This window comes from Falco cherrug, chromosome 1 (assembly GCF_023634085.1).
Source record: "Falco cherrug isolate bFalChe1 chromosome 1, bFalChe1.pri, whole genome shotgun sequence".
Lineage (NCBI taxonomy): Eukaryota > Metazoa > Chordata > Aves > Falconiformes > Falconidae > Falco > Falco cherrug.
This window is the reverse complement of record NC_073697.1, coordinates 59,274,951-59,288,215: the sequence shown is the minus strand read 5'-3', so window position 1 is coordinate 59,288,215 and position 13,265 is coordinate 59,274,951. Positions and strand designations below refer to the sequence as shown.

Sequence of the window (13,265 nt, the reverse complement as noted above, 5' to 3'; positions counted from 1 at the left end):
GCGACCTCTTCTCTGTATCAGATACTTAATGATTATGTTACATGATTACGGACTCAGCTGCCAAGATGACATTTAAAATCATAGACATTTAATGCTGTCAGCTCCCCAGTGACAAAACCCCTGTAGCTGATAATGTTACTAAATGACGCTTCATTTTAGTTACAATTTCCAGGAATGATCCCTGTGGAGCAGCCCAGGAGCTGCATAGCATGGTAGCAGTGTTAGAAACTTTTCTGTTATTTACATGTCTCTTTGCTATCAAAGATAATATAACCAAGAGCCTTACGTGCTGTACAAGAAAAAAAAAATAATCTGTTGCAACAAGGAAAAGATCATTAAAAATCCATTTAAAGGTATATCTGAAAACTTATGTTTTCAGAATAAATCAATTTAATCCCCAAGAGTAAATCCACTGGCAGATTAACATTTACTGTGCTTACTAATTGGTATACACTAGAAAATAAGAGTCGCGTTCTCCCTTCAAACACAGATGTTTACACTCCCCCTTATGCTTTTATCACTAACAGCAGCAATCTTGGCCAGTGGACAAACAATACACTTCAGTTGTGATTAGGTTTGGCAACCAGCCAACGAGACCGCTCACACGTGTAAAATTACATCCATTTATGACTGTTTGCAGGACTCATTGTCAAAGAGAGTCCTTTCAGAAAAAAGCCCTTCTAGTTTCCTAAAAGTCACTGAAAAAGCCAAGCACAATACTTCTGCAGTAAAATAATATGGAAGAGTAATAATAATTTTAAATTCCTTTTATGCCAAATCCTAGTAATTTGTATGTGCATTCTCTTCAGATTTTTTTTTAAATAAATGTCCGAAAGATGTAACACACTGAAATCCAGATCACAACTTTTATTAGATGCCTTTAGCATCAGCGCTCTCCTTTCACCTAAGGTTACAATGAACACCTTAAGCTCTATCAAGACTGAAGAACCTCAACCAAGGGAGCTGAGTTTCTGAAGGACAGAAAAAACTGCATGTTGTTTCTTGTGCAGGGGAATATTCAGAAGGACATTCAGAAATTAAAAAAAAGGCAAAGTTTTATACTTAAAATGAGAGGGTACTTACAGTAAATGCAATGCATTAGGATATTAGACCTCATTTCCTCTAGCCATTCTCTGAACAGCTGAAAGAGACTTAAGGAAATGAGTCAAAATCCTGGAAGATGTTTGTACTAGATGAAAAAGAAAACAACATCTGTAAAATCATGTGTCACATACATAGAGCAAGACAATGTGCAGCGCTTGCTCTCTGCAACAGCATTCATCTTCAGGGACAGAGAGAAAAAGCTGAAAAGTGGCTTAACCTTGAGCAATTGCTGTCTCTCTTCTGCAAGATTGATATGAGATTAGATCGGTTGTCATGTATTGTAGATAAACATATATGTTGTTAAAACCCTTTGATGTTGCGTGGTTCGTGTTTCATCCAGAATTTGTTATTCCTTACCTTCAGATTACATCAGAGTGTTTACTGAAAGTTCAGGCTAGAAAGCAGCTTTCCTTCAAACTACTAATGCGTAGTATTTGGTATTTAGTTTGACAGCTCCAGATAGGCCTTAAAAATCTTTTGAATAGCTTACACTAACAATGCATTATAGTTCAGACAGAAATACAAAGAATATCATTAGAGTCTCTCACAACAGACCACAGAGAGAGAAAAGGACAAGTTTCACTACAAGAAACTCCTACTGACCGGGAGCATGACTCAGATGTTCCTCCTAAGACCTGTCCTGGCTTGTGTTTACAAGTGCTAACGACATATCCTTCCCAATTCCACCTGTGTCCTGGTGCAACATGTCCCTTCTGGAGGTGACTCAGGATCAAGCCAGGCACCTGCAAAGAAGCGTTACTGTTTGGACAACCGACGATAGGTTTCCGAGAGGGCTGAAGCAAGGTGGGAAGCCCACGGAGAGCCAGCATAGCCCAACAGTACTACAGCTACAGTCATCTGTCGACGAGAGGCTTTCTTGCAAAATGAGCACATGGAAATGCCTCCAGTCTCTATGAATGGTACTTAAAACAGGATGCAAATGGGAGTCTCACTTCTTGCCAAATTTATCACATTCTTTTATAATAAAGCCTGAAGAAAAATCACTTGTGCTTTTGCTGGGAAAGGCTTCCCAGTTGTAATGGAAGGAAAAAGAGTTGAGCATTGAGCAATCTCTGACATTTCCATTCTGCTCCTGGCAGTGGCCTTGGGCCGTGTTTCTGTGCAGCAGTGTGCAGCAGAATCTATACTGCCGCAGGGGAGGGAGGAAAAGGGGAGAGAGCAGAGATGGAAAACGGGAGTAAGGAGGGCACGATACTCAGATGGTTTGAGGGGGTCAAGACAGTGACTGAGTGACAGCAATCAAAACCCTCATCAAGTTCAATCTTCCTCTTTCCAAGCCTCCTCCCTCATGGCTGACAGGTAGCAGGAAAGCATCATGAAAACAGACACTCTTCCCTCTGGGCACAGGGAGAGCCTCCTATTAACTCTGCAGCCTACTGAAAGAAAAAAAAAAAAAAGGCTGTATTGATGGATGCTGAAAGGAACCATGTCCAGTCTTCCATGACCACAGGATGGAAATGCCACAGAGACTCTGGCAAGAGTACTGGGGAGTGAGGGACAGGGTGAGCCTTGGGGGAGGACAGGAGAGGCACAGATTAAAAATTGTCCCAGACTATTGCATAAAATGGGGACTAGGCAATCCCCAAGTGGAACGAAAAGTAGAAGCATGTTAGGGTGCAAAAAAAAAGTAAGAAGGAGCTGTGGACTGAAGAGATGAATGGTTTGCCCTCTGAGAAGCTACATTAAGCTCTGTTTTCTATATCCTCCTTCCCTATTTGCAACCAAAGGAAGAAGCTGTCGACTAAAGGCCAGAGAAAGATACTTCTTATAAATCTGTACACCAATAAACAACAGGATAGGTCTCAATAGGGACAGTGGGAGATCATCCAGTCCAGGCATCTGCACCGAGGCAAACCCAAAAGTAACTCACAGGGTCACGCTACCTCCAGAAAAAACTACCACTGCAGATCAGCTCTGCCCCATCTGTCACTCCTGATGTCCCCTGTGTTCTTGCCAGGACACGAGCCATCACCCTGACACCTTCTCCAGCACAAAACTAGCCCTGAACACTATACCTGTGTGATACACAGATGATGTGCATACATACCCAAAGACAGTTGTCCTTTGCAACAGCAAGTCGTTTACACCTACTAAATAGTGTGGTTTTGTCAATACAAGCTTGCCCAATGTGCCCCCGAGATGAAGACTCCCACAAGTAACTGTCTGAACCCATAAACAGAGGAAGAATCACAAGAAAGGGTCCTTCCTTGTCTCTCTAGTACTCTGGCATCTACATCTCATGTCTTCCAGGAGACGCTGCCAGTCTGACCAGTTTCTCAAGGTTTCTTTAAGGACAGTCTAACCATATGACAAAGGATAACCTTTCAAGTGCAAGCAAGAAATACGTTAAGTAAAGAAAGTTGGTGGGTATTCATAATTTCAACTGTGGGGGTTTTTTAATATATTTCAAGGAATAACCCATTGGTAGGAGACTTTCCCATCCCTGTGGCCACAGCACTAGCATTTTGCAACATACGTGCGTATTTCTAAATAGGAAAGGCCAAATTGCCAGGTATCACACTCCATTTAGTTCAGATTACCAATAAACAAAAGGGAGCAAAGTCAAAAAGTTACTCCAAACTATGAACAAAAACGTTCATAAATCAACTAACGCCCACTCACATAAAGTAAAGTGCTTACAATGAAAAACCGTAAATCGTTACTCCTGTTAGTTGCTGGTGTTGGGCTTTGCTCGCTCCCAGCTGCGCGGGCAGGGACTGGCAGAGCCCAGCCCGGCCGCCCCCCCGGGCTGCTCCGCGGGGCTGCGCGCTGCTGGGGGCAGCACACGCTGCACACCTAGCGCCGTGCATCGCCTGCTCCATCCATCCCCGGCTCGCTCTTAGGCAAGCGGCAAAATAACCTTTCACGTTATCCGCTTGCAGACTTCGGTGCAGAGGGCCAAATTCCTCCCCGGGTGCAACTCCTCCAACACTAGCAGCTACCTCCTTACAGCACCTTCCTCTGTCGACCTCCAAATGCCCCTCAAGCCTGCAACACGGCGACTCCGAAAGCCATGTGCAAAGTTGGCCAGCGCTACAGCCTGATGCTGTATTCAAAATTACGAGCTCTCCGCGCTAGGACCGTGAGGTTAGGCAAGGAAGTCCCCTGTGATGGAGGGAGTGGAAGGGAACCTTGCAATTTATACCCGACACCCCAAAGGTTAGCACCGACCGACCTCCCAAAGGCCCGAGCGGCACCGCTCGCCCTCCGCTCCAACGCGGAGCACCGGCAGTGCCCGAGCAGCCCGGGCGATGCCTCGTCCCGCCGGGAGCCGCCTGCGCCGACCCTCCGGGCTGCGGGCACCGACCGCCGGGGCGCGCTGGGGCACCGGGTCGATCGCCCCCCGCCCCGGGAGGCTTCACCTCTGCTGGGGAGCGCTGGACACCTGACGGCAGCGGCTCGCTCCCTGCCTATTGTTCACCCAGCACTGAACCGCGGGGACATTTTGTACTGATTACCGGAGAGTTTATTGCCAAAACACAGCCCGGCCCGCGGTGGTAGGGGTGGTGGTGGGGGGTGGGGGTGCTCCCCGCCGGCCCCGGATAACCGCGCACTGCAAACAAAGGACCTTCCCCCCACGCACCCCCACGGTGGGGCGTCCCGCAGAGGCAGCGCGGGGCGATACCAGGGCAAAGCGCGGGCTGCCGCCGCGACCCCCGGCAGGGCGCTGCCCCCGCGGAAGGGGCCGCCGGCGCCGAAGTTTTTCCCGCAGCCGCCCGCGCCTGCCCCGGCCCCGCCGACCCGCCGGGCTCCGCGCCCGCCCGCGGCTCCCACCTGCGGGGACGACGCTCAGCAGCAGCAGCACGGCGTGCGCCAGCTCCCAGGCGAGGTACGCGCCCTCCATGCCGCCGCCACCCCGAGCCCGGCGCGGCTGCCGCTCGCACCGCCCGGCGCGCGGAGATGCCCGAGCCCCGCGGGCGGGCTGCGGAGTACAGCCGGCCCCGCCCCCGCCGCCCGCCCCGCGGCGCCCCCCGCGCCCCCGCCCCGCCCCGCCGGCGCGGGCGCGGGCGCAGGTGAGAATCTCCCCCTCCCCCCCACCGGGGAAGGAGGGCGTCCCGATGTGCGCGGCGGGGTCACCACGAAGACCCAGACCCACCCCCAGCCCCCAAACGCGACGACTGGAACAAGGAACAGCGCGCTGCCGGCCCGGCCCGGCTGGCACCGGCCCGCGCTGCGGGGCCGCGTGGGGCCGGGGGGGGAGCGGCCAGGCTGCGCCCGGGGCCCCGACCCAGAGGGAGCATCCAGCATCCCTCCATGGGCAGGTTCCCAGCCCTTCGCCTCGCTCTAAAATCCTCCCGGCTGGCTCCGGGGGGTGGCACAGCGGGTTCTACGTGCACCAAAGGTAACGCTGCTGCTCTCGCACCGCCGAGGTCTCAGACTGTGCCCACGCTGGGCTCTCGCCTAGGGAGGGTCACTCGGAGCACCAGAAGTGAGACTTAAAAAGAGTGCTGTGACACAAAAGGAAGAATTGGCTGGTTTGGTATGGGGAAGAGAAAGCTGACAGGGAGCTTAAACATGGAAAAGGTTCTTACAAAGAGGATTGTGAGCAATTGTTTTTCATGTCCCTCAAGGGCAAGATAAAAAGTAATCCATTTGGTTCACGGGGAAAAAAAAATACAGCTTAAATGTTAGGAAAGAACTTGCAAAGAGTAAGGAGAATTTAGTCTACAAATGCATTGCGGAGGAGAGGTTGTGGAATCCCACAGAGGGAGTTTTTTAAGCACCGATGAGACAATTGATGAGGAGGATCTGGAAACACTTGCTTCTGTAGCTGCAGAGCTGGAGTGGGGCTGCTCTTCAGGCAGAAAGAACACAAACTACAGACATGTCTGGTTTAAACACTGCTTTGACAGTGTCACACGCTGCGGAGGTGAAAGAAAGGTATATAGGGGACCCGGGCAAAGGAGCCATGCGTGCATTCACCCGCTGCCCTCTTCCCCGGGTGTGCACGGGCAGCACCCTGGCAGGCAGGTGGGGTAGCACACGCAGACTGTCAGAAAACCCAGACCAGCACTGCCGGATGTGCAGAAAGATGTAGGGGGCACATGGCAAAACCTTCACCCATGCAAAAGCATAAATGCAGACTACTTGAAATGTGTCGGTACAGATCAGAAAAGTTATTGAAGGTAAATTACTCCTTTTTTTTCTTCATCTTCTTTTCTTTTTCACTCCTGTCAGATTTTTCCCAAGGTTAATAGCACTGTCCCATACGGTCCAGCATGAGATGAAAGTCTTGTCTTATATGTTTAAAATGGCTCTCTCTGTTTCTTTACTCTCTTTCATCTATGACAGCCAGTCTCTTTTGATGGGTGATTCTGCTGCAAAATGGAATACATTTTTATTAGCACACCAACAATTTCAAAATCAAACATCATTTTTAAACCGTATTTCTCAGTAGGTGCTAGCCTCATCAAATTAATTCTAGGCAGAGGAAAAAAAATAGCTGAAATACTTAAATTTTTAGTGCACTCCAGATTTTCCAGGTGTCCTTGGGTTTTGTTTTTGTAGGAGAAAAAAAAAAGAGTTGGAAATTTCTTATATAGATACTTGGAGCATTTACAGTTTAATTTCTTAAAGATGCAAAGGCAGCTCACAATATGCTATGAGAGGCTAACACTGAAACATTATCAAGGAACTTGTGTTGTTATTGTGACAGGTTTCTCCCTGTTCTTCTTGATTAGTGCTCTTTCAGTTAGTGGCCTGCCTTTACGTCCTGCACATCCCTGATCACATGAAGCCAAAGTCCACATGGCCCTGCATCATGTGCCTCATTTTCACGAGCATTAGCTGAATGTTAGATATGTCAAAATCAGAGTGGCAACAATATTCTCCATGCACTTTGCCTTAGCTACAGTAAGTGGGAAGCAAAGCTGAATTGGTTTTAACCTTGCCTCTTCATTTGTCTTTAATAATCATAATAACAAATGCAGTTGCCCTTTCCACCTCTGCCCAATGTATAGCTCTGAATGCTCTAAGTTTTCTCATCCATATTCTATTTCCATTATAGAAGCAAAAGAAAGTTTTTTAAGCAGTGGAGGATTTTCTTCGGTCTTTTTTCTACCTTTGTCCAAAATACGTGAGCTTAAGCCAGAACGGGTCTTCTCTGCTTTTGCAGCCAGTCTCACATGCTCCTCTCTTCAGTCGTCACTGTCGTACTGTGGTAGTGTGTTAGGACAGGTAATGCCATCTCTCTTCATCATCTGCTGGAAACAACCTGCCGCAGGCTGACTTTTGTGGGAAGGGGAACAAAAAGAGAGAGAAATCTACAGACTTAGGAGACACTGAATACAAATGTGTAGATAAGAATTATAAGCTTGGAGAAATATGTGAAATCCTGTATTCCAAAAGCGCACTTCAGCTTGAAATCCTTGAAATGATTTAACATTTACGGACCAGGTCCTTTGAACAGTCAATTCAAAAGGTTGCTCTTACACATCCATGGGACTACTTACTGGAGTAAACATTGAATAGATCAATAATATTGGTAAGATTAAGCTAAAGTCATTGAACAACTGGTGCCCTAATGAAGGAGTTATGTTATTTCTGTATCTGAATGGAAATGCATTTGGAAATTAGCTAGTTTGATAGTTTCGAGGACTTTATTTTTCAGGACTAAAACCCTTTTTATTCTAAATCTTTACAGATTTCATATATATAATATGATACAAATAATCAGTGGGATCTATTTTATCTATGGCATGACATATCTAATGAGAAGAGAGGAAAATACCCTTCTGATATAGCCAATCAATGCCAGCTAGAATCCCTCCTGATAACCCTGTGGTAACAACTTCTTCTATAAGGTTATACTTTCCTTTTTCTAAATTGCAGATTGATAGATCTTAGTCTGGGGCATCACTGTTCCATATAAACTGTCAGCCCCAGCAAGCCTGAATTAACTCCTCTGTGATTCCTGAAGGCTTTGAGAAATTATGAGGGTTTGAAACATGTATCGATTTACCAATCGTTGTTGTAAAAGCTATCTAATTATTGACATAAAAGTTTGTTAAGCTTTTTAAAAGTGAAAAGTGGTTTCTGTCTTTTGCATTCATCTAAAACAGCATTTCTGAAGAGTGGCTGCCAGGAACGTCATATGACCACCGTGCAAAAATATATACTTGGCACTCCGTTGTATCTTAATTTTAATCAACAAAACCATAGCTGTGAATTTTCTGAGCCTCTTGTTTCTTAATTAAAAAAATAATTTATGAAATGTCTTGGTCTAAACTGTTGGTACAACAAGGTATAATCCAGCTGGACCTATTTTCTAGAAGCCTTGAGATTTTGGGACATCCTGTTGCATTTATTTTTTATCAATTTCCAGTTTTCTACACCCTCATGCTGACACGTAAGGGTGGATAAGTGGAGAAAACTGGTAGTATTTGATAGGCACATGTCTTAAGACTTCATCTGTAGATGGTAGGATTATAATGTCTTGCATACAGTTTAACTGAAAAGCTTCATCTATTTTTATCAGGGATGACACTAAAATAAATGCAGATAAAGCGGGCACCTTTATGTCATTCCCCCTGGGATATGAGCCTTCAAACTGACTCCATTCAGTCTTACTAAAGTGGGAGGTATCTCTTATTCCCTTTTAATCCAATTTTGTAAAATACTCACTAAATCCCATTGTGCCCGTGATCTTAAATCACCATTGCTATCCTAGTTAATTAAAGAGTTTTCCAGCATCGAATGTCAAGAGCCTAGATATGTTCGCCATTGAAACTTGACATATATGCTGTTTTTAAAGACATCTTGTATTATCACATGCATAGCAGACTATTGTAAACTGTTTTATCAGTATACGCTTAAGTGGAAAATAAAGGCTGTAATCTTCTTGATAACATTTTTTGTTAGTTTATAGCCTGCAATCTTACTAAGAAAAGAGATTTGTCTATATGAACTGCCAAGTACAGTTCTTGACTTTATCGCTTGCTGCTTTATTTGTACAGGCCACTTCAAGAACTGACTTCATGCAGCAGCTTAGGTCTTTGCAAGTGTTGTTTTGTCTTATTTCATTCCATTAGTGGTTTCTTCTTTTATTATTATGTTTATGAGTTTAACCTATCAAAATAATTGTGCGTTCTCCTTTCCCAGCTTGCTACCCTTCCCATCCTTCCTTGGCCTTCCCATGCACTGCAGCCTTGGGCTACAGACGTGGAGAGCCTTGTCCTTGCCCTCTCTGCCTGCTCCCAACAGGATATTAATGCCTTGGTTGCTGAAAACATATCCAGGCTCTGCATCTCGTGACAAGAACTAACTTTGCTTTGCAGTTCATAAAGAGTCCTTCTGTGTTTTCTCACAGTGCTTTGGCATATCTGAAATCTAGATAAATGGCTAGAGAGGGGTTTGGTGAGGCATTTTTCTTCTGAGCTGACTAAAGCCACATGAGATCCAGTTGACTCCTTTGGCATTTTTGTTAAACTGCACTATTTTGCATATGAATTTGGGGGTCAAATAACAAGAAAACTGAAACAAAAGCAAAACCTTTCCCTTGATTGAGGTGATATATGTCAAAAGTGTGATATGGAGAACAGGGTGCTCATCTTGCCTGTGGTCTCTGAGTAGATAAACTGAAAAGCTTGTTTGTTTTATCACGTCTTGTTTGTCACTTCACCTCTCAAAGTATCTTTCTTTAACCTATTTTAATGTATCATTATTTAGGTGCGTCATAAATTGCTTGGATCCTTTTTAGCCTTGCAAGGCATCTTCAAAGTTCTTTAGGTCCCATTTTGTTTACATCTTTGTTTAGTTTGCAGAAATGTGCTGGTTCCCCTTTGTTCAGCTTCAGAACTTGTTACTAACCTGGGTTGTACTTTACAGGCCGGCAGCCTCTCTTGACTCCTCCTGCCAGCGCTTCTCTCACATGCCTGGCCTGGAGCACTCGGCGTTTGTCAGGGGAGCATCATATGAGCCTCCTGCTCCCTCCTGGTCCCATCCTCGGTGCCTGCTCTGCCCATCTGCTTCTACAGAGCAAGGCAGATTTGTTACAACCCTGCCACCTTGTCTGGAACAAGGACATCAGTGTCCAGCCTTAAAAGCAACTGTTATTAAAGTCGAAGCATTTCCGAGAAGACTGTTCTTAAAATAGTAAACAGGCTGCACATGTGACCCATTTAGTATTATTTTTCATAGAAGGACCAAGAAGCCTGGTCTCCCTGGCTGCTTCTTTGCAAAGCTTGCTTCAGTTTCTGCTCAGTTTTGTTCAATCCCCAGGATGGCCATGGGCAACCGAACTTCTTAGAGAGCTTTTAGTTAGCACCTCCACTTTCGAGTGGGTAACTTTCATCCTTGGTAAAACAAGGCTTGCAGTTTGCAGCAGATGGATGAAGTATCGGCATAGCTAATAGCTCCTCCATTACCTCTCACTTCTGCCGCTGCAACTTTTTGTAACAATTGATACCCTTTTGTATGGGGTAGGTAACCCTGACCAAGGCAACACTGCGGTTCTTAGGTGAACCACACAGCAGGTATGTATGTATTCACATTTTCATTACAATCTGTCTTCACAGTTCTTGGTAAACAAACATCTCTAAGAGATTATTTTATATCAGTCTTATTCTGTTTTCATACAACTGTCTTGTACTGCCAGAGGCCTTTGGGGCTTTTTTTTTCCAGCAATGTATATTTGTGAATGTGGTGTATATTATAAGCCCCAAGCCCACAGTACTGATAGGTGGCAGGAAAAACATACACACTACGGGAAGAGTAAAAGACAGTCAAAGATGCATCCCCATTAGCAAAGTCATGCCCATCACGTCATCTAATCCTCTATTTTTTTCACCTGTAGAAGTTTTTTCAGTCTTTTTGATAAGTTTTCAAACTGAGGTGGTGCAGTCACCTGTGAAAATTTCCGTTTGTAGCCTGTTACCCAGTGTAAATGATCTTTCGCAGACACTTTGAACTACTTCTCTAATGGATGTTGGCTGCCTGGCGTCCTGGGAAGGCCTGGGATTGCACCTTGATGAATTTGCATTTTGATGACTTAGTATGTCCAGGCTGGATAACCAGAAAGAAAAAATTGCTTAATGAAGGCGCCCAGGACTAAAAATGGTATTTGTCCATGTAAGACAGGTGTTGTAAAGACTGCTGTTATTAATTAAATCATCTAGCTTTAGAAGGCTTGTGAATTTGGACCTTAAGAGGCAGTATTCTATTAAGTAGGATTGGTACTTCTTTTTTCTCCTCCTGTTCTGAGTTTAAGCAGGTTTAGTAGGGCCACATCAGTTCAGTATGCTCAAATACAGTTAAATGAGTTTCAGGATATGTTTTCTGGGACCCTTTTCCTATTTTATCTCAGTTCTTTTAGGGACTTGATATTGAAATGATGCATTACCCAGATGTGCAATGTTTATCTAGATGTTTCTGCATATTTTTCTGTACATATCTGTCTGATATGGAATATAAACAACTGCACTGGTGTCAAAAATATATTCTAAAGACCTTATCTGGTTTTGTCCTAGTGTGTTCAGATGGTTCCCTCTTGTGTGTTGTCTCTGCTTCTGAATTGAAGAGCACTGCTGGCAAAACCCTTAATCCCAGTTGCTGACCATGCATACGGCAAGGCTCCAGCTTGTGTACAGGTTCTCATGGTCAGAGGACTGCTATTAGGAAGTGACATCCGGCGGCTGCACCGAAGTGCATTCTCAGGGCTCACAAGCTCTTTGCACCTGCAGTGGAAAAGCTTTGCCTTCACTTCTGCCTGTTTTAATTTTTACAGAGCAGCACACAGGACCGGTTTGGGACAGGAAAGTGTCCAACTGAAACTGAGGTTTGGGATTCTTTGGGGTTCACACAAGAAATTGTGGAGTGTCCCTTTGCCATCTGCTCCTTGTTGGAAATAATGCAAATGTAAATGTCAGTCTTGCAGCTTACTAGCCCATTATCCCTCTAGGCATAAGGCCTTTCTTGCTCAGGGGTCGTGCATCCACTGGGACTCAGTTTTCACAACCAATAGCATGGTTTCTGTGTCTGCCTCCTTCCTGCACTACTCCTGTGTCATTCAGGCCTGCGTTTGTCACATCAGTTTGCAAGACACTGGCTGTGAAATAGGCTTAGGAAGGCCCTGACCCTTGTCTCCCTAATTCCATCCCCTGCTGTGGCATTTCAACTTACTAGCTCTTTGTTTTGCTGCCACAGCTATTTTGAGGAACTATAGAAAAGACTATTTTTTCACCCCTAATCTAGCCCATGATCTGGTTTACTGTATGGCTTTGCAAACAGGGCTACTGCCAAATTGTGAGAGGAAAAGCAATGAGAACAAGCAGTAAGAAGGAACTTGCCTGCTAAAGCCAGTACCTTGCAAAAGTAAACCCTTTTATCCTGCAGGACACGGCCTTTAAGTACCAAAGTAAATGCCATGATGCCTCTCTCTGAAGCCAGGTGTGAAAGTACTTACAGGTGATTTCACCATTGTAGATGGACCACTAAATAGCCAGGTGTGAAAGTACTTACAGGTGATTTCACTATTGTAGATGGACCACTAAATAGCCAGGGCAGTTTAAACAATGCGAGGCAGCAGCAGGCTCCTCCTAGGAGCGGATATCTTGGTTATCTCAGAGCCATTTCCCCTGCCTTGTGTCAGCTGGCCAATTGTTCTGTGCCCAGTCCGGGCTGCTGCTGCCGCCTTTATTTATGCTTATATTAAGTGTTATACAAGTTGTCCGTTATAGGTACAATCTGTTAAATGCATGTTCTCTGATGTGTTACCAGCCCTCTCTGTACAGCCCACATATGGCCCATTGTTAACACAGATGTCAGCCCAGGAGCAGCTTGCTTATCTCGATACACCTCAGAGAGCAGGCAGCTCTTCCCTCCCAGCTTTTGCTCTAGTTCACGTGTCAGAAGCGGATCATTTGTTTGGGGCTTTGGGGATGAAATTAGTATAGCAATTAGGATGTGGCTGTGGCAAACATCCACTCATTAATCCATGACAACGGGCACTGGGTTTATGACAGTGACAAGAAGTCAAAATAACATGATAGGGCACCTCTTTTCAAAGGCAGATTTAACAGGGGCTGTTTGCTGAATCTGAATCTGAGTCTCAAGCTGGGGTTAAATCTTGGGGCATTATTATCTGTAGAATCTCGATGCTATATTAATAATTCTCACTATGCCACCACTGTACAGCTGATAAG

The 13,265-nt window shown here is 45.3% G+C and overlaps 1 protein-coding gene across 1 annotated transcript in view; it reads right to left on the bottom strand.

Moving 5' to 3' along the window:
* KIT (KIT proto-oncogene, receptor tyrosine kinase) overlaps positions 1-5,035 on the bottom strand; it is a 58,688-nt gene extending 53,653 nt beyond the window's left edge. Inside the window, exon 1 of the mRNA XM_055723438.1 lies at positions 4,900-5,035. Coding sequence (XP_055579413.1) covers positions 4,900-4,969 — 70 coding nt within the window. The 5' untranslated portion in view covers positions 4,970-5,035. The remainder of the gene's footprint in view (positions 1-4,899) is intronic.
* Between the last annotated feature and the right edge of the window lie 8,230 nt (positions 5,036-13,265).